Source organism: Brassica napus, chromosome A3 (assembly GCF_020379485.1).
Source record: "Brassica napus cultivar Da-Ae chromosome A3, Da-Ae, whole genome shotgun sequence".
Classification (NCBI taxonomy): domain Eukaryota; kingdom Viridiplantae; phylum Streptophyta; class Magnoliopsida; order Brassicales; family Brassicaceae; genus Brassica; species Brassica napus.
Window position 1 is genome coordinate 3,436,370 of NC_063436.1, and position 26,999 is coordinate 3,463,368.

The 26,999-nt window shown below is 34.7% G+C and overlaps 13 protein-coding genes and 2 non-coding genes across 16 annotated transcripts; 8 read left to right on the forward strand and 7 right to left on the reverse strand.

Annotated features, from left to right (window-relative positions):
• Nucleotides 1-270: 270 nt before the first annotated feature.
• Nucleotides 271-818, reverse strand: LOC106433626 (auxin-responsive protein SAUR19). The gene has a single exon (XM_013874460.3). The coding sequence runs from the start codon at nucleotides 666-668 to the stop codon at nucleotides 390-392; it is 279 nt and encodes a 92-aa protein (XP_013729914.1). The 5' UTR covers nucleotides 669-818; the 3' UTR covers nucleotides 271-389.
• On the reverse strand, nucleotides 271-5,168 carry LOC106443175 (auxin-responsive protein SAUR24). The gene has a single exon (XM_048771157.1). It carries the CDS (start codon nucleotides 5,166-5,168, stop codon nucleotides 4,878-4,880), a length of 291 nt encoding a protein of 96 aa, XP_048627114.1. The 3' UTR covers nucleotides 271-4,877.
• LOC106445316 (auxin-responsive protein SAUR21-like) lies at nucleotides 271-7,368 on the reverse strand. The gene has a single exon (XM_022688571.2). It carries the CDS (start codon nucleotides 7,366-7,368, stop codon nucleotides 7,090-7,092), a length of 279 nt encoding a protein of 92 aa, XP_022544292.2. The 3' UTR covers nucleotides 271-7,089.
• LOC106433617 (auxin-responsive protein SAUR21) lies at nucleotides 1,492-3,982 on the forward strand. The gene has a single exon (XM_048771159.1). The coding sequence runs from the start codon at nucleotides 1,492-1,494 to the stop codon at nucleotides 1,774-1,776; it is 285 nt and encodes a 94-aa protein (XP_048627116.1). The 3' UTR covers nucleotides 1,777-3,982.
• TRNAW-CCA lies at nucleotides 2,239-2,310 on the reverse strand. The gene has a single exon. It is a non-coding gene; the product is annotated as a tRNA-Trp (tRNA).
• Nucleotides 2,349-2,822, reverse strand: LOC106443172 (auxin-responsive protein SAUR21). The gene has a single exon (XM_013884759.3). The coding sequence runs from the start codon at nucleotides 2,820-2,822 to the stop codon at nucleotides 2,544-2,546; it is 279 nt and encodes a 92-aa protein (XP_013740213.1). The 3' UTR covers nucleotides 2,349-2,543.
• LOC106443173 (auxin-responsive protein SAUR21) lies at nucleotides 3,501-3,982 on the forward strand. Its single transcript, XM_013884760.3, has one exon. The coding sequence runs from the start codon at nucleotides 3,501-3,503 to the stop codon at nucleotides 3,792-3,794; it is 294 nt and encodes a 97-aa protein (XP_013740214.1). The 3' UTR covers nucleotides 3,795-3,982.
• On the forward strand, nucleotides 5,814-6,468 carry LOC106443176 (auxin-responsive protein SAUR21). Its single transcript, XM_013884762.3, has one exon. It carries the CDS (start codon nucleotides 6,029-6,031, stop codon nucleotides 6,305-6,307), a length of 279 nt encoding a protein of 92 aa, XP_013740216.1. The 5' UTR covers nucleotides 5,814-6,028; the 3' UTR covers nucleotides 6,308-6,468.
• Nucleotides 7,369-8,492: 1,124 nt separating the features above from the next.
• LOC106433637 (phosphoacetylglucosamine mutase-like) lies at nucleotides 8,493-10,470 on the forward strand. Its single transcript, XM_013874468.3, has one exon. The coding sequence runs from the start codon at nucleotides 8,709-8,711 to the stop codon at nucleotides 10,335-10,337; it is 1,629 nt and encodes a 542-aa protein (XP_013729922.2). The 5' UTR covers nucleotides 8,493-8,708; the 3' UTR covers nucleotides 10,338-10,470.
• A 636-nt stretch (nucleotides 10,471-11,106) lies between these two features.
• LOC106443177 (auxin-responsive protein SAUR21-like) lies at nucleotides 11,107-11,641 on the forward strand. Its single transcript, XM_013884763.3, has one exon. It carries the CDS (start codon nucleotides 11,217-11,219, stop codon nucleotides 11,478-11,480), a length of 264 nt encoding a protein of 87 aa, XP_013740217.1. The 5' UTR covers nucleotides 11,107-11,216; the 3' UTR covers nucleotides 11,481-11,641.
• Nucleotides 11,642-11,690: 49 nt separating this feature from the next.
• Nucleotides 11,691-11,762, forward strand: TRNAW-CCA. Its single transcript has one exon. It is a non-coding gene; the product is annotated as a tRNA-Trp (tRNA).
• Nucleotides 11,763-12,283: 521 nt separating this feature from the next.
• Nucleotides 12,284-13,970, reverse strand: LOC106433656 (eukaryotic translation initiation factor NCBP). Its single transcript, XM_013874486.3, has 6 exons — nucleotides 13,723-13,970; nucleotides 13,383-13,478; nucleotides 13,175-13,279; nucleotides 13,021-13,098; nucleotides 12,760-12,879; nucleotides 12,284-12,684 (listed from the first exon to the last, which is right to left on the reverse strand). Exons 1-6 carry the CDS (start codon nucleotides 13,846-13,848, stop codon nucleotides 12,553-12,555), a joined length of 657 nt encoding a protein of 218 aa, XP_013729940.1. The 5' UTR covers nucleotides 13,849-13,970; the 3' UTR covers nucleotides 12,284-12,552.
• A 115-nt stretch (nucleotides 13,971-14,085) lies between these two features.
• On the forward strand, nucleotides 14,086-16,431 carry LOC106433661 (5'-adenylylsulfate reductase-like 7). Of its 2 annotated transcripts, none has more exons than XM_022711917.2 (4): nucleotides 14,086-14,552; nucleotides 15,425-15,609; nucleotides 15,700-15,812; nucleotides 15,898-16,431. In XM_022711917.2, exons 1-4 carry the CDS (start codon nucleotides 14,376-14,378, stop codon nucleotides 16,275-16,277), a joined length of 855 nt encoding a protein of 284 aa, XP_022567638.2. In that variant the 5' UTR covers nucleotides 14,086-14,375; the 3' UTR covers nucleotides 16,278-16,431. The 2 variants fall into 2 exon arrangements, with proteins under 2 accessions (XP_022567638.2, XP_013729945.2); XM_013874491.3 differs by having other exon boundaries at nucleotides 14,105-14,552; nucleotides 15,688-15,812.
• A 1,298-nt stretch (nucleotides 16,432-17,729) lies between these two features.
• Nucleotides 17,730-19,617, forward strand: LOC106433669. Its single transcript, XM_013874497.3, has 2 exons — nucleotides 17,730-18,555; nucleotides 19,265-19,617. Exons 1-2 carry the CDS (start codon nucleotides 17,884-17,886, stop codon nucleotides 19,379-19,381), a joined length of 789 nt encoding a protein of 262 aa, XP_013729951.1. The 5' UTR covers nucleotides 17,730-17,883; the 3' UTR covers nucleotides 19,382-19,617.
• A 372-nt stretch (nucleotides 19,618-19,989) lies between these two features.
• On the reverse strand, nucleotides 19,990-20,862 carry LOC106433679. Its single transcript, XM_013874506.3, has 2 exons — nucleotides 20,346-20,862; nucleotides 19,990-20,266 (listed from the first exon to the last, which is right to left on the reverse strand). The coding sequence occupies exons 1-2, from the start codon at nucleotides 20,499-20,501 to the stop codon at nucleotides 20,174-20,176; spliced, it is 249 nt and encodes an 82-aa protein (XP_013729960.1). The 5' UTR covers nucleotides 20,502-20,862; the 3' UTR covers nucleotides 19,990-20,173.
• Nucleotides 20,863-26,999: the final 6,137 nt, after the last annotated feature.

Here is a 26,999-nt window from a genome sequence, read left to right on the forward strand (position 1 = left end):
TTAAATAGAATACACAAAAGTTTCAGTGGAGAAAAAATGTGTACATAAGGGATGAACTAAAACCCTGGCAGATCTAATCTGCGAAGTTTCTCAAGTACATCAATGTAGTCCTCACTACTCATGAGGGGTGAACAAAACCCAGCCAGAACTGTTGGACCTTAAACCCTCTCACTGTTAGAATTTATGAGTATGCCTTTTAAAATTAGATTGTCTTTTATTAATATTATTGTAAAAAAAAATTTATACTTTTGATGTAGAAGTTCTTTTAAATTCATTATAAAATTAAATTTATATTAACATGAATCATGTTGTATGTTGTGTACATAGCATAAAATTGCTATCCTCTATCTACAAGGAACAAAATCTATCTCTAACTCGAAGAATAATCATCACTGAAGCCGAGAAGTCACGTTGATGAAAGTATCTTCAGGACAAGGGATTGTTAAGCCACCCATTGGATGAGCGAACCCAAATTCTTCTTCAGATTTGCTCAGAAGAGCTTGAAACGAAGGTTGGCTCAAGTATGAGATTGGCACCACAAATCTCTTCTTCTGGCTCTCTCCTACATACACCGCAAGAAACCCTTTTGGTGCCGATGAGGTCGCCCTTTTGCTTGTTGTGGCTCCAAGAATCTTCTTGGCACCCAATAGATTTCTTACGAAAGCCATTTCTTGTTTCTCTTTTTTTATGAAAGTCTGAATCCTTTTGAAGCCTTTGAAGATGTATGAAAAAGATTCAAGTTACTGGAATAATGCTTGTGTGTTGGTTGATGATATGGAAAGAATCGGTAATGTTATGTGTATATATAGAAAGATCAATGAATAACTTTGAACTTCTCTGAAACTTGTGGTCTTGAAGAAGTGGACAAACTAGATCAGAGTTTCACATGGTTTTGTCTTTACAGCCTGGAAACTAATTGAGTGTGGGACTAGAAAATAAAAATGAAATGCGATTCACAAGGGCTTGTTTTCTCAATGTTTGTTTAGATAAGACATATGCTATTGTCAATAATAAAGACCAGTATGTTTCTGTTCTTCATGTTCTGTGGTGATCATATTTTCACATCTCTGCGGTCTAAATATATTTTAATTAATGAGAATTTAAAGTGAGGACATGAAGTTTCTCAACAGCAGAACAACAAGTCTCTGTCACAGGTTAAGTTGTTCTTTGATTACATCCACAAATATGATCACATTTATACGTAAAAGATTGAATACTTAATTTCTTCTGTTCATTTATTATACAGACATGAGAAAACAAAGAGTTAAAGCACGTTAGCTTTCATTACTTGTCTTCTATCATATCTAAAAAACAGAACCATGTGATTAGAGTACATGTCCCATTCTTTCAATGGTTCTAGTGCGGTTTAAAGTCTTTCATCAATCTATATATACATCTTAAGGCAGAGAACCAACTCTTCAATACAAACCTTCAATCTAAGCAACTATCCATTTCTTAGAAGCTTCAAATTTCAATTTAAAGACACAAGAAATGTCTTTGTTTAGAGGTCTCTTGAGTGCAAAGAGGATTATTGGCCTCTCTGTAGCGGCTACAAGCAAAAGCACAGTTTCAGCGCCAAAGGGGTTTCTTGCGGTGTACGTTGGAGAGAGACAGAAGAAAAGATTTATAGTTCCAGTCTCATACTTGAGCCAGCCTTCTTTTCAAGCTCTCCTCAGTAAATCTGAGGAAGAATTTGGATATGACCATCCAATGGGTGGACTAACGATTCCTTGTCCTGAAGATACCTTCATCAACGTGACTTCTATGCTTCAATGATGATGTTCCAGAAGAAGAAAATACTGACATTAGTCAGAGCTAGAATCATTCAATGTACATATGTTAACTGTTTTCCTTATTCAATGTGAATATGACCATTTGAAAAATGAAGTTCTTTGATTTATTCTCGTTGATGATATGAATCGTTGGAGATATCATATTATAATAATAGTTTTGTGAATGAAGTATGAATCCATCTTTTAAAATAAAACAGGAACACATGACAACAGAGTTTCTTAATGTTTTGTTTTCCAAGATAAATGCATGTGAAACCAAAATAAAAAACAATGAAAGCTAACAAGCCTCTTCTTCAAACAGAGAACAATTCACGGACGATTTCAAACCGGATCTAAGAGTTTCGGTTAAGTGAAATTAGATTACCAAACCAAGAGAGTTTCCAAGTATAAAGCAAAAGACAAAACCGGAGGTAAAAAAAAAAATTCCGGATAATGTTCGGGAGTTTGAACCCGACGTGAATCGAACACGCAACCTTCTGATCTGGAGTCAGACGCGCTACCATTGCGCCACGGATCCGGATGTTATAGAATCTGACTTGTATAGTTATCACATGATTTGTTATAAGTTCTTCAAATGTATTATGATCGTTCCAAAATGTATTCACATGATAGTGCCTATTGCATAAAAATGGCACTCACTTTCTAAACTTTAGAACAAATATTTGAAGAAGAGAGAGAAAAAGGTCATCTATTTACAATGAATGTCGATTTCTATAACTCCCATAACAAAACTTGATAGTCAAGTAATCATCACTGGAACCGAGAAGTCACATTGACAAATGTATCTTCCGGACAAGGAATCGTTAGTCCACCCATTGGATGATCAAACCCAAACTCTTCTTCAGATTTACCGAGTAGAGCTTGAAAGGAAGGTTGGCTCAGGTATGAGATTGGCACTACATATCTCTTCTTCTGACTCTCTCCTACGTACACCGCAAGAAACCCTTTTGGTGTCGCAGAGGTTTCCCCTTTGCTTGTTACCGCTCTAAGAATCTTCTTTGCACCCAGTAGACTTCTCATCAAAGCCATCTCTTTCTTTAAAGTTTGAAATTCTTTTTGAGGCTCGTGAAGATTTATGAAAAGATTAAAGTAATTGGATATATTGCTTGGTTCTTGTTAATGATAGAAATAATAGGTTATGTGTATAGTATATATAGAAAGATCAATGAATGAGTTTGAACCCTCTTTGAAAATTGTTGTCTACAATTGTGTGGGACAGGCTAGAACAAAGCACCACATGGTTCTGTCTTCACCGTCTCAAAAAGATGCATTAATGCAATTTGTCTACTTGGATAATCGCCATAGTCAATTCACAAGGGCTTGGTTTCCAAATGTCTGTAATCCTATTTTTAAATATAATCAAAGAACAACTTGAATGGTGACACAGACTTGTTGTTCTGTTGTTGAGAAACTTCAGGTCCCCACTATTAGTTCTTATTAAATCCATTAAGACTACGTAAATGAGAGAATAAGACATATAATCAACCATAGAACATGAAGGACAGAACCATGTGATCTGCTCTAGTCTGTCCCACGATCCAAGACCACAAGTTTCAATGAGAGATTTTAACTCACTCATCGATCTATCTATATATGTACACATTAGCCATTCTTTCTATCATCAACCTAAAGCAAGCAATCCAATAACTTTAGTATTTTCATACATCTTCCAAAACATCAAAAGAAATCAAACTTTCAGTTTAAAAGATGGCCTTGGTGAGAAGTCTATTGGGTGCAAAGAAGATTCTTGGCCGCTCTGTAACAGCAGCTTCTACGAGTAAAAGAACAACCTCGGCGGCACCAAAAGGGTTTCTTGCTGTGTACGTAGGAGAGAGCCAGAAGAAGAGATATGTGGTGCCAATCTCATACCTGAGCCAGCCTTCGTTTCAAGCCCTACTAAGTAAATCTGAAGAAGAGTTTGGGTTTGATCATCCAATGGGCGGCTTAACAATCCCTTGTTCTGAAGATATATTCATCACAGTGACGTCTCGGTTCCAATGATGATTATCCAAACATATTGTTAGTCTAGTTAGATATAGACTTTCCCTGTAGATAGATGAGATTTTTTTAACCTCTTTATTGTTTAAAGAGTTATTCTATAATCTTTTGAAAGTGAATGTTATAGACACGATAATGATTCATGTTAATACATTTTGGAGCAACCATTCAACAAGAAAGTGCGACACCTATCTGATTCTTGTTTTTTTTCTTCTTCTCGTCTTCTTATTTGATCATTACTTTTGGTGTGCCTCTGCATACTACTGTAATGACATGTGTTTTGATATTTATGAATATGAAGAAAAACTCACTAGAGAATCATTACAGAGAATGAAGAACATGTTGCATGTCCTACAGTCAATCCAGATTTAACACATCTGAATTACACAACCATCTGAAACACACAATCATGTGAAACTCTGTTCTCTGTACTCAGTATAACGTATCTTGGCTCCAACATAATGTTATTGTTATAAAACAGACCTAACCAGTCTTTGTAAATAGATATACACCTTTTTCTTTTACTTCTTCAGAGAGTTTGTTGCAGCGTGTGTAAAGAGTTAACCGAATGATTATTATCTTATTTATAGCTTTTGTCATTTGATCCAATGAATCCAAAATCACTGAGCTGTTCAAACCATCTGTCTTAAGGGAGGTTATCCTCTGCAGGTCAGCGACCTCGGGGTAATTTGATTGTGTAGTGAGATCACTGGGATGGTAATCTTCATATTAAAAGATAATTTGTCATAAGAGAAGAATCTTAATGAAGAAAACATCCTCCCCGTATAATGGTTTGTGTCTATCAGAAACAAAAACATGTATGGGTCTCATAACATTCACGTGCTACAAATATAGATACATAGACAATTGTGAATGCAAGAATGATGACAAATTTCTCAGAAAACTTTTTGCAATTTGTGTAAATGAAACCATGGTCTTTACATAGAAATATGGCATAAAACATTTTGAGTTACGTAACCTCTTGAAACAACTCTCTTTGACAAAGAAAGAGGAAAGGGTTAACATATATACATTGAATGATTCTATCTCTAACTAATGTCAGTGTTCTCTTCTTGTGGAACATCATCACTGAAGCGGAGAAGTCACGTTGATAAAGGTGTCTTCAGGACAAGGGATGGTTAATCCACCCATTGGATGATCATATCCAAACTCTTCCTCAGATTTACTTAGAAGAGCTTGAAAAGAAGGCTGATTCAAGAACGATACTGGCACAAGATATCTCTTCTTCTGGACTTGGTCTTCACCAACGTACACTGCAAGAAACCCCTTTGGCGCTGAAACTGTCCTTTTGCTTGAAGCCCCTACAGAGAGGCCAATGATTCTCTTTGCACTCAAGAGACCTCTGAACAAAGCCATTTCTTGTGTCTTTAAATTGAAATTTGAAGCTTCTGAGAAACAAATAGATGCTCAGATTCAAGGTTTGTATTGAAGAGTTGGTTCACTGCCCTAAGATGTATATATAGATTGTTAAAAGACTTTGAAACCACCTTAGAACCATTGAAAGAATGAGACATACGCATACCTCTATTCACATGGTTCTGTTTTCTAAGATATGATGATAGAAGACAAGAAACGAAAGCTAGCGAGCATTATCTCTTTTGTTTTCTCATGTCTGTATAATAAAAGAAGAGAAGACATGAGTTATTCAATCTTGTACGTATAACTTGTCATGTGTGATACATATCTGTGGATATAATCAAAGAACAACTTAAACTGTGACAGAGACTTGTTGTTCTGCTGTTGAGAAACTTCATGTCCCCACTTTAAATTCTCATTAACTAAATCTATTTAGACCACAAAGATGAGGGAATATGATCACCACAGAACATGAAGAACAGAAACTTGCTGGTCTTTATTATTGACAAAACAAATGTCTTATCTAAACAAACATTGAGAAAACAAGCCCTTGTGTATTACATATGGAGTTTGTTTTAGTTTATTGTCCTACATTCAATTAATAATCTTATCACCACAAACTGCATTGACCTATAACTTTTTCAAGTTGGTTCAGACAATACCATGTGAAACTCTGCTCTAGTTTGTCCCATTGTTCAAGACCACAAGTTTGAGAGAGGTTCGAATTCATTCATTGATCTTTCTATATATACACATAACATTACCGATTCTTTCAAAATCATCAACCAGCAAACAAGCAATATATCCAATAACTTGAATCTTTTCATACATCTTCGAGGCTTCAGAAAAAGAAACTAGAAATGGCTTTCGTGAGAAATCTATTGGGTGCCAAGAAGATTCTTGGAGCCGCAACAAGCAAAAGAGCAACCTCGGCGGCACCAAAGGGGTTTCTTGCGGTGTACGTAGGAGAGAGCCAGAAGAAGAGATATGTGGTGCCAATCTCATACTTGAGCCAGCCTTCTTTTCAAGCTCTTCTGAGCAAATCTGAAGAAGAGTTTGGGTTCGATCATCCAATGGGTGGCTTAACGATCCCTTGTCCTGAAGATATCTTCATCAACGTAACGTCTAGGCTCCAATGATGATGATCAAACATATTGTTCTTCTAGTTAGAGATATACTTTGTTCCTTGTAAATAGAGGATAGTTTGTTTTTTTTTCCTCTCTTTCTTCCCGGAAGAGTTCTAAAATTTGAAAGTGGAATATAATTTTTATGCTATAAACACAGCATAATTCATGTTAAAGTTATTCATTTTTGATCAGTCATTGAAAAAAAAAATATCATTACAACTTTAAAATAACCCAAGTTAAAATCATGCTCAAGTTTACATTTCCAAGGGAATGTGTGGATCCTCAACTTTCGATAATCAGTCCTTAAAACATGTTTTACCATCAGTCTTACCGCTCACGTAACTGTGAAAAAATGATTTAATATATCAAATCTCAAAGACCGGAATGTTTCTTGTTCTCTTGAAATGGTAAGGTGATAGACACTTGTATTTTCGTTACTTCGACGAACTGACTTAAACAGTGAATATCTGTTCACAATCAATCAGCCAATTCTTGAATAATATATGAAAAGAGCAACATGGTAAACCTGTTAGTGTAGACAAACATGTTTCAACTCATTTCATTGATTCACACTCGAGCAATCCAAGTTTTCAAGATGAATTATATTTTTAAAAACCTTTCTTCAATTAGCATAGAACACTTTTACAACAGAAAATTCATTTACTTTGAGCTTTGTAACCTCTTGAACAACTCTTTTTCTCAGGAAGAACGAGGGAAAAGGTTGACCTATTTACATTGAATAATTTATCTCTAACTCAGGAGTAGACAACGTTAAATCTCTCTATCTCCTCGGATCATCTTCCCTTTAGCCCAGAAGTCACGTTGATGAAAGTATCTTCAGGACAAGGAATGGTTAAGCCACCCATTGGATGATCAAACCCAAACTCTTCTTCAGACTTACTGAGCAGAGCTTGAAACAAAGGCTGGCTCAAATATGAGACAGGAACTATATATCTCTTCTTCTGGACCTGGTCCTCGCCAACATACACCGCAAGAAACCCTTTTGGTGTAGTAGCCATCACAGAGCGGCTCAAGATCTTCTTTGCACCCAAGAGACCTCTCATTAAAGCCATTTCTAGTCTTTGAAAATTTTAATTGAAGATGTGTTGAGGATAAGAAGTTAAGTTCTGAGAGTCAAGCTTTTGCACTACTTGGTGATGTGAAGAATTGGTTCTGTTTCTGGATGTATAAATAGATCAATGAAAGAGTTGAAACCACCCTGGAATTAATGAAACTGTGGTCTAATACTACGAGCGTGGGACATGCAAGAACAGAGTTTCACATGGTTTTGTTTTCAAGATATGACAATCAATGAAAGCTAATCAAAACATTATATGTATTTCACAAGGGTTTGTTTCCTCAGTGTCTTCATAAATTTATAAAAACTGAGATATTGCAATCTTCTCTCTCGTCTATAATAACCGTTAGCAGGTTTTGTTTCTTAATGATGTAGTGGTAGTGTGGGACCTTCAGTAGCCTACCAAGAGAACAAGAAGGACACAATAATTTTCAAAGGACATGATCCCATGGAGTGAAACTTTAAATTGATTGAAAGGTAAGCGAGACTAACCTGTAAGGCTGTCACATTCATGTGAATATCTTTGCCAAAACCTAGCCACCAACAGAGTGATTATCCCATGGGGCGTTATGAGATCAAAATGTTGAGCTAACACTTGACAAAAAGGTGTCCAGTACATATTAGCTGAAATCTCTGAGCCTAAAAGGACGGATCAAGATATCTTCAAGTGGTTTGTATATCTATAAAAAGAACTTCTCACATCTTCAAGAAACAGGAAGATTTGATGGCTTTCAGAGTTCCTCGTGTGCTGCAACCAATGCAAATCTTCAGGGAAGCGAAACTGTTTGCAACCTCCAAGTCTGTTTATGTTCCAAAGGGCTAAAAGAAGAGAGCCAAAAGAAGAGATACCTAGTTTCAATATCATTCCTGAGCCAACCATCTTTTCAAAAAGACAATGGATGAATGAGTGGACTAACAACCCCATACAGTGAAGAAACCTTAGCTGATCTCACCTCCCATATCCAAAACACACATCTCATTCTACAGATTTAGTTTCTTCTTGTCACCATTGTGGTACATATAAAGCTCTCTTCCCACTATAGACTAGTGTAACATTTCTCTTTGCAATTTAGCCAGTTGTTAAAAGATTATAGCTCCTAATGTGCAATGAGCATATATGTCTAAAAGATGAGATAGTGAAGGTGTGTCTCACATGAACTGTCTTTAATTCTAAAGAACGCCGATCTGTTCATCGGACGGTCATTATCGAAAGAAGAGAGAGAGAAGACACGTGGAGTATATAGATAAAGTCAAATAAAAATGCTTCCTTTACCTTTTCTTCCCACTCTCTCTCTCTCTCTCTCTCTCTCTGACTCTCTCTAGCTAACGAACGCCATGGACGAGACCCAAATCGCCTCCCTCCTCAAATCATCAGACCTCTTCCCTCTCCCTCAAAGCCTCAAACTTTCCTACGGAACAGCTGGATTCCGCGGCGACGCAACGCTCCTAGCCTCCACCGTCTACAGAGTCGGCATCCTCTCATCTCTCCGCTCCCTCAAACTCAAACCCTCCACCATCGGGCTCATGATCACAGCCTCCCACAACAAAGTCTCCGACAACGGCGTCAAAGTCTCCGACCCATCCGGCGGAATGCTCTCCCAGGAATGGGAGCCCTTCGCTGATCAGATCGCAAACGCGTCTTCTCCTCAAAAGCTCGTCTCTTTGATCAAAGAGTTCGTCGAAAGAGAAGAGATTTCAATCGGAGACGGTGAAGGAGAGGTGTGGTTGGCGAGAGATACTAGACCTAGCGGTGAAGCCCTCCTCCGAGCTGCGGAGATCGGAGTCTCCTCTGTTTCGGGATGCGTGGCGGTTGACTTGGGAGTGTTGACGACTCCTCAGCTGCATTGGATGGTGAGAGCTAAGAACAAAGGTCTCAACGCAACTGAGAAGGCTTACTTCGAGAGTCTAACGACGTCGTTTAAGTGTTTGATTGATCTGATCCCTTTTAACAAGAGTAGTGGTAGCAAGTTGGTGTTAGATGGTGCTAATGGTGTGGGAGGGGAAAAGATGGATGAGTTATTAAGAGGGTATTTAAGTAATTTAGATATCGAGATTCGTAACACAGGGAGAGATGGTGGTGTGCTTAACGAAAGTGTAGGTGCTGACTTCGTTCAGAAGGAAAATGTTGCGCCTTTAGGGTTTGGGGTTAACGACGTTGGCGTGAGGTGTGTTAGCTTCGACGGTGATGCTGATAGGTTAGTTTACTTTTACGTCTCTTCTGGTGAGAAGATTGAGTTGCTAGACGGTGATAAGATACTCTCTTTGTTTGCTCTCTTCGTCAAAGAGCAGCTAAACGTTCTTGATAATGGGTGTTGTCGTCTTGGTGTTGTGCAGACGGCTTACGCGAACGGTGCGTCGACGGATTACTTGAATGGTTTGGGTTTAGATGTTGTTTTCGCGAAGACTGGTGTGAAGCATTTACATGAGAAGGCGGCGGAGTTTGATGTTGGGATCTACTTCGAAGCTAATGGCCACGGGACTATACTCTTCTCGGAAGATTATGTTTCGTTGTTGGTTGATAAGCGGAAGGGTCTGAGTGAAGGGTCTGATGAGTACAATGCGGTTTCTAGGCTAGTGGCGGTGAGTAAGCTGATTAACCAAGCGGTTGGTGATGCTATAAGTGGGTTGCTTTTGGTTGAAGTGGTGCTGCGACATATGGGGTGGTCGGTGCAGAAGTGGAATGAGCTGTATAAGGATCTTCCTAGCAGACAGGTTAAGGTTGAAGTTCCGGATAGAACAGCGGCTGTGACCACGAGGGAAGAGACCGAGGCGCTGAGACCTTTGGGGATACAGGATGCTATTAATGGTGAGATTAGGAAGTACAAGCGTGGCAGAGCTTTCATAAGGCCATCAGGTACAGAAGATGTTGTGAGAGTATATGCAGAGGCGTCGACACAAGAGGATGCTGATTCTTTGGCTGATTCTGTGGCTCAGCTTGTCAAAAGCTTCCTTGGTTCAAGCTAAAGCTTCATTTGAGTTCTGTTACTTGAGAGTTACTTTTTGTTTCTCTTGTAGCTCTTCTTTGTTTCCAATAAAGTTATGAAACTGGAATGTATCTTCTTCTCCTGGAATAGTACAAGTGAGAGATTGTTGTTAAGGACTCAGTACCCACGTACTTATAGTAAGATCATAACAATGGTGTACTTGAAAAAAGTTTATGCCTTAATCTCTAGCTTAAGAAGGGAACTTAGCACATGCCTTTGTCCTCCTGTCTTATCTCTCAGCAACTTTGTCGCCGACTGTGACTTCACACGAACCAAAACACTGACCCCTCTAGTGGAAGATTAATCTTTGTTGAATTACAACTATAATGTGTGATCATATCTGTGTATATAATCAAAGAACAACTTGACCTGTGAGAGAGACTTGTTGTTCAGTTGTTGAGAAACTTCAAGTCCCCACTTTGAGTTATTATTAATTAAAATACATTTAGACCACAGAGATGAGAGAATGTGATCACCATAGAACATGAAAAACATAAACTTGCGTGTCTTTATTATTGACAATAGCATATGTATTATCTAAACAAACAGTGAGAAAACAAGACCTTGTGAATCGCATATGGAGTTTGTTTTTAGTTTATTGTCCTACACTCATCAAATCAAGTTGCATTAAACTAAACTTTTCCAAATGCTTAAGACAGAACCATGTGCAACTCTGTTCTACTATGTCCCACGTTTCAAAGACCACAAGTTTTAAAGATTTTTCAAGAGAGGCTGCAACTCATTCACTGATATATATACACTTTAACCATTCTATAATTCATCAACCAACAACAAGCAACACAAAAACTTGAACTCTTTTCATACATCTCTTCAATATTTCAGACAAAAAACTATAGAAATGGCTTTGATGAGAAGTCTCTTCAGTGCAAAAAAGATTTTTAGCAGAGCAACATCGGCAGCGCCAAAAGGGTTTCTTGCGGTATACGTAGGAGAAAGCCAGAAGAAGAGATATGTGGTGCCAATCTCATACCTGAGCCAGCCTTCGTTTCAAGCCCTACTAAGTAAATCTGAAGAAGAGTTTGGGTTCAATCATCCAATGGGCGGTTTAACGATACCTTGTCCTGAAGATACTTTCATCAATGTGACTTCTCAGCTTCAATGATGATTGTCTACCATTTTTGTTCTTTGAATTAGTAGTAGACCTATTCATTGTACATATATGAATCTTTTCCGATAATGTAACAGATTGTGTTCCATGTTGGATCATGGCAATACATGTTGGATCAATCTTTGAAAACGTAATACCACAGCACTGAACCGTAACTATAGTTTAATCTTGTCTAATACATATAAGTGTGGCTTTAAAGCATCCGGATCCGTGGCGCAATGGTAGCGCGTCTGACTCCAGATCAGAAGGTTGCGTGTTCGATTCACGTCGGGTTCAAACTCCCGAACAATTATCCGGATATCTATTTTTGTCTTTCGCTTTTGCTGCGTTTCAACTTTCATCCATTCCACTCATTTGGATCGGTAATCTAATTTCTCTTAACAGAGGGTTTTATTTCCGGTTCGAATCTATTTTTGGCTCTTAACCAATATACATTTCAATTTAATCCAATCAACATCACATCAGTTCCCAAAATAAAGAACCGATGGAAGCTCATGGGAAAGGTAATCTAAGAGCGGTGGCTCCTTTTTAATATCTAAAGAGATATTTGTATGCTCCAAGCCTCCAATGTCACTCACTATGTACAAAGTAAGCAGTAGAAGTTTAAAGGTCAAATCTCAAGAGTAACCATTGTATCTAGTTTTCATTTAGTTGTCTCGTCAAGTACACCGTTCTTAGGTTCATGCTGTGCTCTATTGATGATGTTATGAAACAAGAATCATATGATTTTTTGGCGTTGTTACCGTGCAGAAGGACACTAGCTTCGCAAATCAACAGGAAAGTAGGCAAACGAGTCATAATAATGTAAAACCAGTACGTGAGCTCAAGTTTTATTTGAATCATTATAGTTTCAAACAACACTGCAAAGTGCAAACCATTTGAAGGTCACAACAATATCTAGAAACAAGAAAACGATATGATTACACACAAGTAGAGAGGATTTTCAATGCTGAGATCGTAAGCCATTGATACTACCGGAAACGGGGGTTCAGTCCATACGTCTTCCCAGGTTGCAAGAGAGCTACCCAAATCTTTCTCCACATCACGTGTCAGACTTTGAACCTATCTATCCTCTCATCCATGTGTTCCTGTAAGAGGAGTTGTCGCGAAGAGAAGCATCGTGTGGCTTGTATTCCATAACATATGAATGAGGTAGCTTCAAGTGCCGCTTGATTGAGTCTCTCAAACCCATCACCGCCTGTTCACGGAAGAGATTGCACTGTCTAATTACCAGCCAAAAGAGAGATCTTATAGTGGATAGTAGTTTTCTCACCTGATGATCAGAAGCATTGCGATTCCACACACTAATAATGTCCTCGTTGAAGCGGACACTCAGTACTGCCCCACAGATATTGTCAGCATCATCAAGCTGGTCGCCTACCAACGCAAGAAGCTGAAGAAAAACAAATAAATCGAACAGGGGCATACAGAAACATGAAAGTGGACAACTTAGGGAAAAACATTTACAAAAAGGTTCCTTTTGAATGATGTCAATGCTCAATAGAAGTGCCAACCACAAGAAAAACAAACTAACCAGATCCTCCCAGAAGCGAGCAGAGACAACTTTGGAGAAACGTATGATCCACTTTCCTCCATTGCAGTTGGCAGAATCCTGATGGAGATGAACTTATCTTAGGACATGCAACTTTTGATGTGTATTCCTATAACATATGGAAACACATACGTACCTCCCACAAGGGGCGAATGCCATCTTTAAAGAAATGAAGATCTGTAGGACTAGGCAAGAGAGAAGAACGAGCAAGGTGACAGTAGCATGCCCAAAACCCTTCAACCTAAGTAACCAAAATTTATATCTCAGTAAATCAACAAGATAAGAATGCAAAACAGTTTCAAGAATGTTACTTTCATTAGAAATGTTTTCGAGCTGCTGCTTACCGTGCTGAAATCAACAATCTTCTTAATGTTATCCTCGTAAGAAGTCTGGCTCCTGACCCCTGGTGTTCGCCGGGTGTACCAAATCGCAAACTTGTACTGCAAAAAAGTTTCCAAAATGAAAACAAAATGTATACTTTAACTTAAGCAGACTCAAAAAAGTTAGCAAAGATCTCATATTCTCTAAAATCACTATCGAATCATCTATTGCAAAAACCTAAATTTCACAAAAAAAACCTCAAGAAATATAGATTCAGAATAGGAAACTTCGATGCAGCAAAGTTTCAGCTAGGATCAGATTCAAATTTAGAATCAAATGGATGTAAAGAATTAGAGGACGAACCCGTAGAGGGTGAAGACCAGCTTTGAGGTCGCGAGAGTAGCGTTCATCGGAAAAAGAGTCTGACTTTATGTTCTCCATGTTTCCAGATTCTCTCATCTCCTCGTCCCTACGCTCCGCAATCTCCATTTTTTGCTCGATTTTAGTAACTTCAGGCGTTCGGCTTCAAAGCCCTAAATATCTCTAACCAAGGAGGAGGAAGAAGACAGAGCGTGTAAGAGGAAGAACCTTTTGACTCTACTTCTCTGGTCAAAAGTATTACTAATGGGCCTATTAAGTATAACTAATGGGCCTTAATTGGGTTTCGTTGAATAATATGTCAACGTAATTGACTTTGGCGGGTCCGATCTGTTATTTCCGCAACCAAAGAAACAAACAAGTGGCAGGCAATAAAAACTTTACGACATTCTCCCCGGATCTGAGACTTCCCCTTTTAGATATTTTCAGACAAGTTTTTTTATCTCCTGTTCTTCTCTTTTCAATTTTTTTTTGTTCTTCTTGCCGTCGTTGTAACCTTTGTTTCTCTGTATCATTTGCTTCAGCATTTGTGCTCTTGTCCTTAATCGGTGACCCTAATCAAAGCTTAGCGATTTAGGAAATTCGATCTCTCTCTTTTGCCCTAGATTTAGATTTTCTTTCTTCTTGGTCATAAGTTAATGAATTTCCGGGTCTCCATGCTCCTCCTCCTCCTCTGTGTGATAGCTGGGACATGCTTACCTTCCCGGTTGGCTTCCTCCGTTGACGTTTGCGATCATCATGATGAACTCGAGGTGTTCCGATGCGGAATCGAGAGAAAGTGTCCTCTTTTTCTCTATCCCAGACCTCCTTTAGAGGTACGTTATCATTTTCTACTTTAATGTTCCAGATATTTGTTTGATAGAGGATAGATATGTTTGATGAGTGTCGGGCTTGTTGCGTTTCTGTCTTAAGAGTTTGATTATGTGCTTCGAGTAGAATAAGCTGCTGCTGCGTAGACTTACCATCTCTTGAAGCTCAGATTATAACTCTTGGACTAGTGTGATATGCAATGATTCAACTTTTGCTTGCTTTGTCATGTCTCTGACAACACGTCTCTTTTTCAAAAAAAAAAATTTGTTGTAGCTTTAATTTAAGAGAAACTGTAGGTTCATACAAGTTCACACTATTCTTAAGAAAAACGGTATAGGCCTTGTAGATTAGCTTCACTCATGCTTAACCTTTGCCCCACTTTTAACTCGAGGTCTCTGATTGTCTTTTTCACTTTTCAAATTTTTATGAGCTATTATTCATAAGAGAGGAGATCTTTTAGTGGTCTACCTGCAGTTAAATTGCCCTTAGAAAAATAAATTGTTAGCTGGAGTAGAATAATCAACTTAAGTCGTTGGATTGTTCAGGAGGGACAAGTCTAAATAACTATTATGTCTTTTTGACTTATCATGATCACACTGTCTTGTTTCTTTAATATTTAGGATCTCTTTTTTCTCAAGACCGCAATATACTTAAATGTTCAATGCATTCCCTTATTTGTGGAGCAACGAGTTACCAACAGAATTCAAACATGTCCTTTGCACAATATTAGGTTCAAAGTCTTAACTTTTAAATGAACCAAATGTGACATAGCGAAATTAATAAACGTGTGTGTTCTTATCCATATGGGTATGGACTTGGATGTGGGCTTGATTTTGTATCTTAAAAAGTATCTAAATTTATGTTTCTGGTAACGCAGGTGGATGGAGACTTGCTAGACAGACTCGTGGATGTACATAACCATGGAAATGCTTATACTTCCATACTATTTTATTCCCCTCGGTGCCCGTTCTCAAGTTTAGTACGCCCAAAGTTTGAAGCTCTGAGTTCAATGTTTCCCCACATAGGACACCTGGTTGTTGAGCAATCTCAGGCTTTACCATCGTACGAACCAACTTCTGCTATAGAGTATTATTTTTGGCATCTTCTTAGGTCCTTGTTAACTGATCTCACTATTGGCAGGGTCTTTTCTAGGTATGGTATCCATAGCTTGCCTTCAATCCTGATGGTGAACCAAACACTGAAGATGCGATACATTGGTCCAAAGGATCTTGCATCCCTAATTCAGTTTTACCAACATACAACAGGTAAGACCTGAAGGCATGGACAAAACAATCAGTTCAAGTTCTGCTGTAGTAAGCTCATTTTCGTTGTATCTCTCTGGCTTTACAGGTCTTAAACCCGTTCAGTATGTGGATGAAGCTGAACCTAACTTGATCAAATGGCTACACAACGGTTCATCTATCAGAGAGATAGCAGAAAGAGATCCATATTTGGTACTTGCACTGATGTTTCTGTCTTTGAAACTGGCAATTTTGATCTTCCCCATCATGGGAGCGCGCTTGAAAACGTTATGGGCAGCTCATGTTCCGCATCTGAGCTTGGGAATACTCGGTGAGACTAGCCTGCTCTTTGGCCGTGCGCTGCACATGATCGATGTGAGGAGGCTGTGGATTAAACAGAGGCTTACCAAAACAAGGGACTTCCAAGAAAGAGCAAAGAATGCACTTGCATCTGTCTCGCTAGGGAAATCTACTTCACATTCAGCTTAAAAGGGTACTACTGATGAGCTTAGTTTAATTACTTTTCTTTTTGTGGACATGTTTTTTTTTTCAACTTTGGAGTTCTTGTCTCTGTATGTAAATCATGTTTTGCTTATTTGTGAATATTAATCTTCCGTTCTTGAATATTCTTGTTCTCGTTCCACTTCGTTTTCCTTACACATTTTTTCTATATGGATTGATATATCAACGGTCTGGTTTAATTGGTGCTAGAGGTTGACACTTGGGTCGGTATTATATGTGAAAGAAACCTGTCGACTTGTGGATCACTCTGGTTCACATGTTGAAGTTTTGTTTCCATGTCGTTTTTTGCGTATGTGTGTAGAGAGTTGAATCGTTCTCTTAAGATCTTTTCCACTTGGGAATCTTTTTCAGTCAACAATATGCAATTCTGAATCTATTTTCTATAATAGTTTTATGATGGCTTGCGATTTAGCTTTAACTAAAGGTTAAAGTTAATTTCAGCTTTAAACTGATTTATTTTAAAGCCCAAAATCAAGGGAAGTAACCTCCTGATTCTCCCATGTTTATAAAGTAGGCAACAGAAGACAAAAGCAGAACAATAAGGTGAAGCAAAATAAAATATAACAAATGGGGTTGGTAAAAAAAACTATGGGAAATTAAGTCAATAACACTAAAAAAAACTATGATTCACTAAAATAACCAAAATTCCACTCTCTCTCCTACTTTCTCTTCCTATCTCTCTCTACTCTCTTTCCCAAAATCTAATTTCCAAAATTTTTTTGCTTATTTGACAAATAAGCCCAAAAAACTAATAGATGTTAGTGTTTGGTAGATTTAAAATTATCTATTTAAATTTTGTATTATAGATATTTCAAAAGTGTAATTCAATGTATTTTTCAGTAATGAAGTTTTTAGTTCACATTTATAGATGTACTGGTTTTGTGAAAGAAGACTTCACCCAAAATTTTCTACCATCTCTTCCTGTAATTGCAAGGAAGCAACCTCCAGTACTGTCCTATTATCCTCTTCTCGCTTGAAAAACAATTTAAATATGTGACTTGTATCACACGTAATCTCTGCTTCCTTTTTCATTGGAAGTGTTAACTACAAAAGTTTGTTAATGTACTTGAAAGTTTTAGAAACTTATTCAAAAATACGAAAGCTTATACTTGAAGTCTCTCGTCTTCTCTAGTCCTCTAGAAACACGTCTCAATCTATAAATTCAAAACTACCATCCAATTTTTATTAGTAGAACTTAGTACTACTGAAAGATTCTTCATGTCTAATTAAAACATGATTTGATCACTGAATATTTTTCTTAAAACCAATGGTTGAGAAGTAATCTCGTCAAAGAAGACAATCGATACTTCTTAACGTGGGTCCAAAAACAGTAACATCTTCTTTTGTCACTTCATGTGTAAATAGATAGCTCTAGAAGACTTTACCTCAGCGCCCAAACCTACAAAAAAACATTTAAGTACATCTACAGTTTCACCTATATTCTTTTAGTCTCTTCTTCTTTACTCTATTAAAGGATCTAGAAACCTCCTTCACAACAAAGAGAGAGTGTGAGAGAGAGGTCTCTCCCAAAACAGATCTTTTTTTACTTGTTTATTTTTCTTACTCGGAAGGGATGGATCTAGAAGATTGGGAACTACTCCCCAAAGATCCCTACAAGGGTCTCGATCATGAAGAGGATCATGAGGCAGCGATGAAGATCATTAGAAATACCGAAAACAACTTCGACATGGAGGATTACTTCATCTGCCCAACACAAGATTCTGTCGGAAAAACAGTCCATCGAAGAGTGGTCCCCACTCAGCTCCTCCATGTTCCCGTAACTTGGGAACCCGTGTCCACCGTGGACGACACAGACCACAAGAAGAACCAGGACTCTGTTCCGTCTCCGAGGATAACCTTCAAAACAGAGAAGGAAAACGAATTTGTCGACATGAAAGTAGACTTACCGGAGAGGTGCACAAGTCCTCTGCCTCTGAACGATGAGAAACACTCTGTCTCGGGAGGAGAGTACCATGATGAGATGGGAACAGAGGTTGAAGAAAGTGGTGGCTTGAGGCGCAAGAAAGAGGTTGATTGGGATGAAAATGAGAACATATGTGGTGAAAGAACGAATCTATGGAAGATGAGTCTTCATGGAATAGGAGCTATATGCTCATTTGGTGTTGCTGCTGCTGCAGCCACCCTCTGTGTCTTCTTCCTTGGACACAACAATAGCATCAAAGGTTGCCGGAACAAGAATAAGAACCAGATCCTCAGGTTTCAGATTTACTCTGATGATAATAAGGTAAATATTTTAATTTTTAATATATGATTCTGAATCCATAGCGTACTGTTAAAGAACCAAGTGCATCTTAGGTTAGTGGTGCTTTTTACCAGATATCATTAGTTTCAATTTCAAATTACATTGAATCTTGTTCCATGAATTCAAATTAGAAAATGGTTTGAGATTTTGATCTTTTGGATATATTAAGACTATTTACCAATGATTATTAGGTTTGGTATGCTTCTTTCATTAGTTAAGTGTTTAAAGGTCAAATTAACTTACACAACTTTACTTTGTTAAACTGGAACCTTTTGATCTGAAAAGTGGTTTGTGTCTTTGATTCGACCAAAGTGATAAGGATGGTTTTGGGCGGTGTTGGCTAATTACGTGTCTAAAGTGAATGAACAATAAATAATTGTAGAGAAGATACTTATTTTCTCTTTACACGTTTTGTGTTTATCTTTTCCTGCGTCAGTGTCACACTAGAATCCGTTTTAGAAAACGTCATTGTTCCTTAGACGTTAGAGATATTTTATTTGAGATCGAGCTGGTATAGATTAATGGGAGATTTATGCATGTAAGAACACTAATCAACCATCTAAATTAGTCAAGGAACAGACTCTTTCTTCTTTTAAATTTCCAAACTCGTTGTGATTGTATGACTGTTTTTGAAGTTAATTTATATGACTGAATTCATACTTTCTAATTATATTATGTTACACTATTGCAGCGAATGAATGAAGTGGTGAAGCATGCAACAAAGCTAAACGAAGCAATCTCTGTGATGAAAGGTCTTCCAGTGGCAAGAGCTCAGATATCTTTTGGAGGATACTATGATGCACTTTGAGATCACAAGCCATATCTGTTTAGAATAATAAAAACATCAGATCCAAAATGTCTAGTGCTGTTTAAATTACCAAACAGGCTCTTATATATACTGTATGAATGTAGGAAATTCAATAAATAATGTTTATAAATTCTACATTGTTTTTCGAATGTAAATTTTGTGAACGATGATGTACACGAGATTATACAATTACTGATTGGTTATAAAATCGACCATGCATTAAAATGTTCCTGATATGATCAAAGTGTATAGTTCCTACGAAGTGACTATTCCTTATAAAAGCTTTTTTCTTCCCTTCCATGACTCAATATCTAAGTGCCTTAATTCTTGGAATGCAGTGTAAACATCAACCGGTGTAACCTTCATGAAGATGCCATGAAGTATCATTTACAGCTGGTCTACATGTGGAGTGTGGTGGTTCTTGTAATCTTGTGGTAGTGGCTATGTGGGTTGGCTCCAATTTAGCTAGGCATGCTCACCCTCCTCTACATGTCAATAATCAAGCTCCAAGTAGACGCAAAAATGAAAATAATTAAGACGCACATGCTGTATATTGCTTGTTTATTGCAATTTTTATGATCTGATGATTGAATAGTAAAGAGAAGAGATTGGTTGAAAGTTAGTACAAACTTTTGATTAATTTTGTTGCCAGATTTACAAACACAAGTATCAAAATTACAAAAAAATTCAGGGTGAGTATTAGAACAAAACAGAGGGTTACTTTATGAACTCATCTAAACATATAATATGAACCTTCTTCTTTAACTTTCTGCACAAGGAAGACATTTTGAACTAAATCGCTTTCTCGCTCATCAGCTTGAGATTCCTCCAAAGGTATTTGCCGCTGGCCATGTCGACGAACACCCAGAACCCTTTCTCCATCTTCTGCTTAAAATCGAATGAAATAAATTAGAAAAAAACCCAGAAATTTAGAAAACCAGAATTCTCAATGGAAAGCAATTACCTTTTTGAAACAGAGTCCTTGTTTCTCATTCAATTCGACCGGTGAGCCGTCGTCGTCGTCTGAGATGATTTCAGGCGAAGAGCTCACCGTCTTCCACGCGAAATATCCGGCGAGAACCGCAGAGAAGAACACCAATAGGAATCTCAACGGACACATTATTATCAAGAAGGAAAAGGAAAATGGATTTGATCTCAAGGAGTCAAAGAAGAAACGTTGAACAATCTTTAAGGGTTCGTGGAGATTCTGGGAAACGAAAGAGAAAGCCAAAGAAAGGAGAAATTTAAGGAGCTGAGAGATTTACATCATGTCTCTCCCTCTCACCGCGTTTCTGAATTTTTCAGCAATAGGGGAGGAACATGACTTGGTATTCCGACATATTTAATAAGTCCACATTTTATAAAACAACCCCGATATTTTTTATTATTTAAAATAAGTCCTTAGATTCGATGAAATTATCTTAATGTGAAGAAATTTCTGAATTAAATATTCTAATTACCAATTAGAAAGAGTAGTAGATATCAACCAAAAAGGATTAAAACAAAATTTGATAGACTGAACTGAAAATAGAGGGTGTGTTTGATATAAACATCCAAAAGTAAAGAGGTCTATGTGTAATCGTCACTATTTATGGGGCAAAATAAGTAAATAGATATAAAAGTGGGGAAAGTGAACGAAAAGATATATATAAGAATGGGGGAAAGTCTACAAGGGGATGACTTCAACTACCTCTTGTAAACTATTTGTATCATGTTCATGTATGATTGATATAAGTTTTGTCAACGCCACGCAATTATAGAATTGACAATAGCTCTTCATACAAAGTCTCAAGTCGTTTTGTTACGCATCTTTGGGATTGTGATTTATTTTAAATAAAACCTATTGATCATTAATTTTCAAAGATTATCTATCAATAAAATTTCTTGCTATTCTAATTTCTAAATCACAATCTCAAATCTACAATATTCCTTGATAAATATGATAACTTTCTAAATATAATAATTTTTTAAAAAATTATTTTAAAATACGATATATTGATCAATTTTTTTTTAAAAAATACGCTTATCATAGTTGAGTATTTTTTTCAAAAAATTTCATCAATAGGTTGTATTTTAAATAAATTTTTTAAAAGTCGTTATTTTTGGGAAGTTTTTGTTTTTGAAGGAAATATTGTATATTTGAGTTTATGATTTAGAAATTAGGATAACACGAATATTTGTGGATAGTTGATTATTCTTTCAGAAATTTTCATCAATAGATTGTATTTTTAAATATTTTTCTTAAAATTAGGATAACACGAATATTTGTAGATAGTTGTAATTTTATATATTTTTCTTAGAAATTAAGATAACAAGAGTATTTGTGGATATTTGAGTATTCTTTAAGAATTATTCATCAATAGGTTGTACTTTTAAATAATTTTCTTAAAACTGCTATTTTTAGAAAGTTTTCATTTTCTTAGAGAAATATTGTAGATTTGGGTTTGTGGTTTAGAAATTAAAACAACAAGAATATTTGTGGATATTTGAGTATTCTTTCAGAATTATTCATCAATAGGTTGTATTTATAAATAATTTTCTCAAAACCTGCTATTTTTGGAAAGTTTTCATTTTTAGAGAAATATTGTAGATTTGGGTTTGTGGTTTAGAAATTAAGATAACAAGAATATTTTTGGATATTTGAGTATTCTTTCAGATTTAATCATCAATAGTAGGGGTGGGCGTTCGGGTACCCGTTCGGGTTCGGGTCGGGTATTTCGGATTTTCGGGTATTTCGGTATAGAGGTGTAGAACCCGTTCGGGTATTTCTGTACTTCGGGTCGGGTTCGGGTATTTTTAGTTCGGTTTCGGTTATTTCAGATCGGGTTCGGATATTTAGATTTAAAAAAAAAATTAAAATTTTCATTTTTCAAATTTCTTGTATTTAAATATATAACTTTCACTTAACTATTTTTTGTATTTTTAATAGATTGAATGGTTAATAGATTTGGACATAACATTTTCAAACTAAAAAGACATTAATTTGGTTATTGTTTTTAAATTTTGGATGTAACTTTTTGTTAATTGTTGAAATAAAAAGTTTGACATGTATTTTAAGTGCATAGCAAATCATCTTCTACGTAATTGTATGTATATCATATGAATTTAAAATATGTGTAGTATCAATATAAATATTTTATATAAAATGAAAGATGTAAATTAAAAATATAAGGTTAATTATACATATGTTCGGTTATCTTCGGATATCCATTCGGGTTCGGATATTACCCATTCGGGTTCGGATATCCAATCTCTCCTAATTTAATACCCGTTCGGATATTTTGCTACTTCGGTTCGGATTTCGGTTCGGGTTTTTCGGATCGGGTTCGGGTGCTACTTCGGATTTCGGGTAAAGTGCCCACCCCTAATCAATAGGTTGTATTTTTAAATAATTTTCTCAAAAACTACTATTTTTGGAAAGTTTTCATTTTTTAGAGAAATATTGTAGATTTGGGTTTGTGGTTTAGAAATTAAGAAAAAAAGAATATTTGTGGATATTTGAGTATTCTTTCAGAATTATTCATCAATCGGTAGTATTTATAAATAATTTTCTCAAAACCTGCTATTTTTGGAAAGTTTTCATTTTTTAGAGAAATATTGTAGATTTGGGTTTGTGGTTTAGAAATTAAGAAAAAAGAATATTTGTGGATATTTGAGTATTCTTTCAGAATTATTCATCAATAGGTTGTATTTTTAAATAATTTTCTCAAAAACTGCTATTTTTGGAAAGTTTTCATTTTTTAGAGAAATATTGTAGATTTGGGTTTGTGGTTTATAAATTAAGACAAAAAGAATATTTGTGGATATTTGAGTATTCTTTCAGAATTATTCATCAATAGGTTGTATTTTTAAATAATTTTCTCAAAAACTACTATTTTTGGAAAGTTTTCATTTTTTAGAGAAATATTGTAGATTTGGGTTTGTGGTTTAGAAATTAAGACAACAAGAATATTTGTGGATATTTGAGTATTCTTTCAGAATTATTTATTAATAGGTTGTATTTTTAAATAATTTCTCAAAACCTGCTATTTTTGGAAAGTTTTCATTTTTTAGAGAAATATTGTAGATTTGGGTTTGTGGTTTAGAAATTAAGATAACAAGAATATTTGTGGATATTTGAGTATTCTTTCAGAATTATTTATCAATAGGTTGTATTTTTAAATAATTTTCTCAAAAACAGCAATTTTTGGAAAGTTTTCAGTTTTTAGAGAAATATTGTAGATTTGGGTTTGTGGTTTAGAAATTAAGACAACAAGAATATTTGTGGATATTTGAGTATTCTTTCAGAATTATTTATTAATAGGTTGTATTTTTAAATAATTTTCTCAAAAACTGCTATTTTTGGAAAGTTTTCATTTTTTAGAGAAATATTGTAGATTTGGGTTTGTGGTTTAGAAATTAAGACAACAAGAATATTTGTGGATATTTGAGTATTCTTTCAGAATTATTTATTAATAGGTTGTATTTTTAAATAATTTTCTCAAAAACTGCTATTTTTAGAAAGTTTTCATTTTTTAGAGAAATATTGTAGATTTGGGTTTGTGGTTTAGAAATTAAGACAACAAGAATATTTGTGGATATTTGAGTATTCTTTCAGAATTATTCATCAATAGGTTGAATTTTTAAATAATTTTCTCAAAAACTGCTATTTTTGGAAAGTTTTCATTTTTTAGAGAAATATTGTAGATTTGGGTTTGTGGTTTAGAAATTAAGATAACAAGAATATTTGTGGATATTTGAGTATTCTTTCAGAATTATTTATTAATAGGTTGTATTTTTAAATAATTTTCTCAAAACCTGCTATTTTTGGAAAGTTTCAATTTTTTAGAGAAATATTGTAGATTTGGGTTTGTGGTTTAGAAATTAAGATAACAAGAATATTTGTGGATATTTGAGTATTCTTTCAGAATTATTCATTAATATGTTGTATTTTTAAATAATTTTCTCAAAAACTGCTATTTTTGGAAAGTTTTCATTTTTAGAGAAATATTGTAGATTTGGGTTTGTGGTTTAGAAATTAAGATAACAAGAATATTTGTGGATATTTGAGTATTCTTTCAGAATTATTTATCAATAGGTTGTATTTTTAAATAATTTTCTCAAAAACTGCTATTTTTGGAAAGTTTTCATTTTTTAGAGAAATATTGTAGATTTGGGTTTGTGGTTTAGAAATTAAGATAACAAGAATATTTGTGGATATTTGAGTATTCTTTCAGAATTATTTATTATTAGGTTGTATTTTTAAATAATTTTCTCAAAAACTGCTATTTTTGGAAAGTTTTCATTTTTTAGAGAAATATTGTAGATTTGGGTTTGTGGTTTAGAAATTAAGACAAAAAGAATATTTGTGGATATTTGAGTATTCTTTCAGAATTATTCATCAATCGGTAGTATTTATAAATAATTTTCTCAAAACCTGCTATTTTTGGAAAGTTTTCATTTTTTAGAGAAATATTGTAGATTTGGGTTTGTGGTTTAGAAATTAAGAAAAAAAGAATATTTGTGGATATTTGAGTATTCTTTCAGAATTATTCATCAATAGGTTGTATTTTTAAATAATTTTCTCAAAAACTGCTATTTTTGGAAAGTTTTCATTTTTTAGAGAAATATTGTAGATTTGGGTTTGTGGTTTAGAAATTAAGACAACAAGAATATTTGTGGATATTTGAGTATTCTTTCAGAATTATTCATCAATAGGTTGTATTTTTAAATAATTTTCTCAAAAACTGCTATTTTTGGAAAGTTTTCATTTTTTAGAGAAATATTGTAGATTTGGGTTTGTGGTTTAGAAATTAAGACAACAAGAATATTTGTGGATATTTGAGTATTCTTTCAGAATTATTTATTAATAGGTTGTATTTTTAAATAATTTTCTCAAAACCTGCTATTTTTGGAAAGTTTTCATTTTTAGAGAAATATTGTAGATTTGGGTTTGTGGTTTAGAAATTAAGACAACAAGAATATTTGTGGATATTTGAGTATTCTTTCAGAATTATTCATCAATAGGTTGTATTTTTAAATAATTTTCTCAAAAACTGCTATTTTTGGAAAGTTTTCATTTTTTAGAGAAATATTGTAGATTTGGGTTTGTGGTTTAGAAATTAAGACAACAAGAATATTTGTGGATATTTGAGTATTCTTTCAGAATTATTTATTAATAGGTTGTATTTTTAAATAATTTTCTCAAAAACTGCTATTTTTAGAAAGTTTTTATTTTTTAGAGAAATATTGTAGATTTGGGTTTGTGGTTTAGAAATTAAGACAAGAAGAATATTTGTGGATATTTGAGTATTCTTTCAGAATTATTCATCAATAGGTTGAATTTTTAAATAATTTTCTCAAAAACTGCTATTTTTGGAAAGTTTTCATTTTTTAGAGAAATATTGTAGATTTGGGTTTGTGGTTTAGAAATTAAGATAACAAGAATATTTGTGGATATTTGAGTATTCTTTCAGAATTATTTATTAATAGGTTGTATTTTTAAATAATTTTCTCAAAACCTGCTATTTTTGGAAAGTTTCAATTTTTTAGAGAAATATTGTAGATTTGGGTTTGTGGTTTAGAAATTAAGATAACAAGAATATTTGTGGATATTTGAGTATTCTTTCAGAATTATTCATTAATATGTTGTATTTTTAAATAATTTTCTCAAAAACTGCTATTTTTGGAAAGTTTTCATTTTTTAGAGAAATATTGTAGATTTGGGTTTGTGGTTTAGAAATTAAGATAACAAGAATATTTGTGGATATTTGAGTATTCTTTCAGAATTATTTATCAATAGGTTGTATTTTTAAATAATTTTCTCAAAAACTGCTATTTTTGGAAAGTTTTCATTTTTTAGAGAAATATTGTAGATTTGGGTTTGTGGTTTAGAAATTAAGATAACAAGAATATTTGTGGATATTTGAGTATTCTTTCAGAATTATTTATTATTAGGTTGTATTTTTAAATAATTTTCTCAAAAACTGCTATTTTTGGAAAGTTTTCATTTTTTAGAGAAATATTGTAGATTTGGGTTTGTGGTTTAGAAATTAAGACAAAAGAATATTTGTGGATATTTGAGTATTCTTTCAGAATTATTCATCAATCGGTAGTATTTATAAATAATTTTCTCAAAACCTGCTATTTTTGGAAAGTTTTCATTTTTTAGAGAAATATTGTAGATTTGGGTTTGTGGTTTAGAAATTAAGAAAAAAAGAATATTTGTGGATATTTGAGTATTCTTTCAGAATTATTCATCAATAGGTTGTATTTTTAAATAATTTTCTCAAAAACTGCTATTTTTGGAAAGTTTTCATTTTTTAGAGAAATATTGTAGATTTGGGTTTGTGGTTTATAAATTAAGACAAAAAGAATATTTGTGGATATTTGAGTATTCTTTCAGAATTATTCATCAATAGATTGTATTTTTAAATAATTTTCTCAAAAACTGCTATTTTTGGAAAGTTTTCATTTTTTAGAGAAATATTGTAGATTTGGGTTTGTGGTTTAGAAATTAAGACAACAAGAATATTTGTGGATATTTGAGTATTCTTTCAGAATTATTTATTAATAGGTTGTATTTTTAAATAATTTTCTCAAAACCTGCTATTTTTGGAAAGTTTTCATTTTTTAGAGA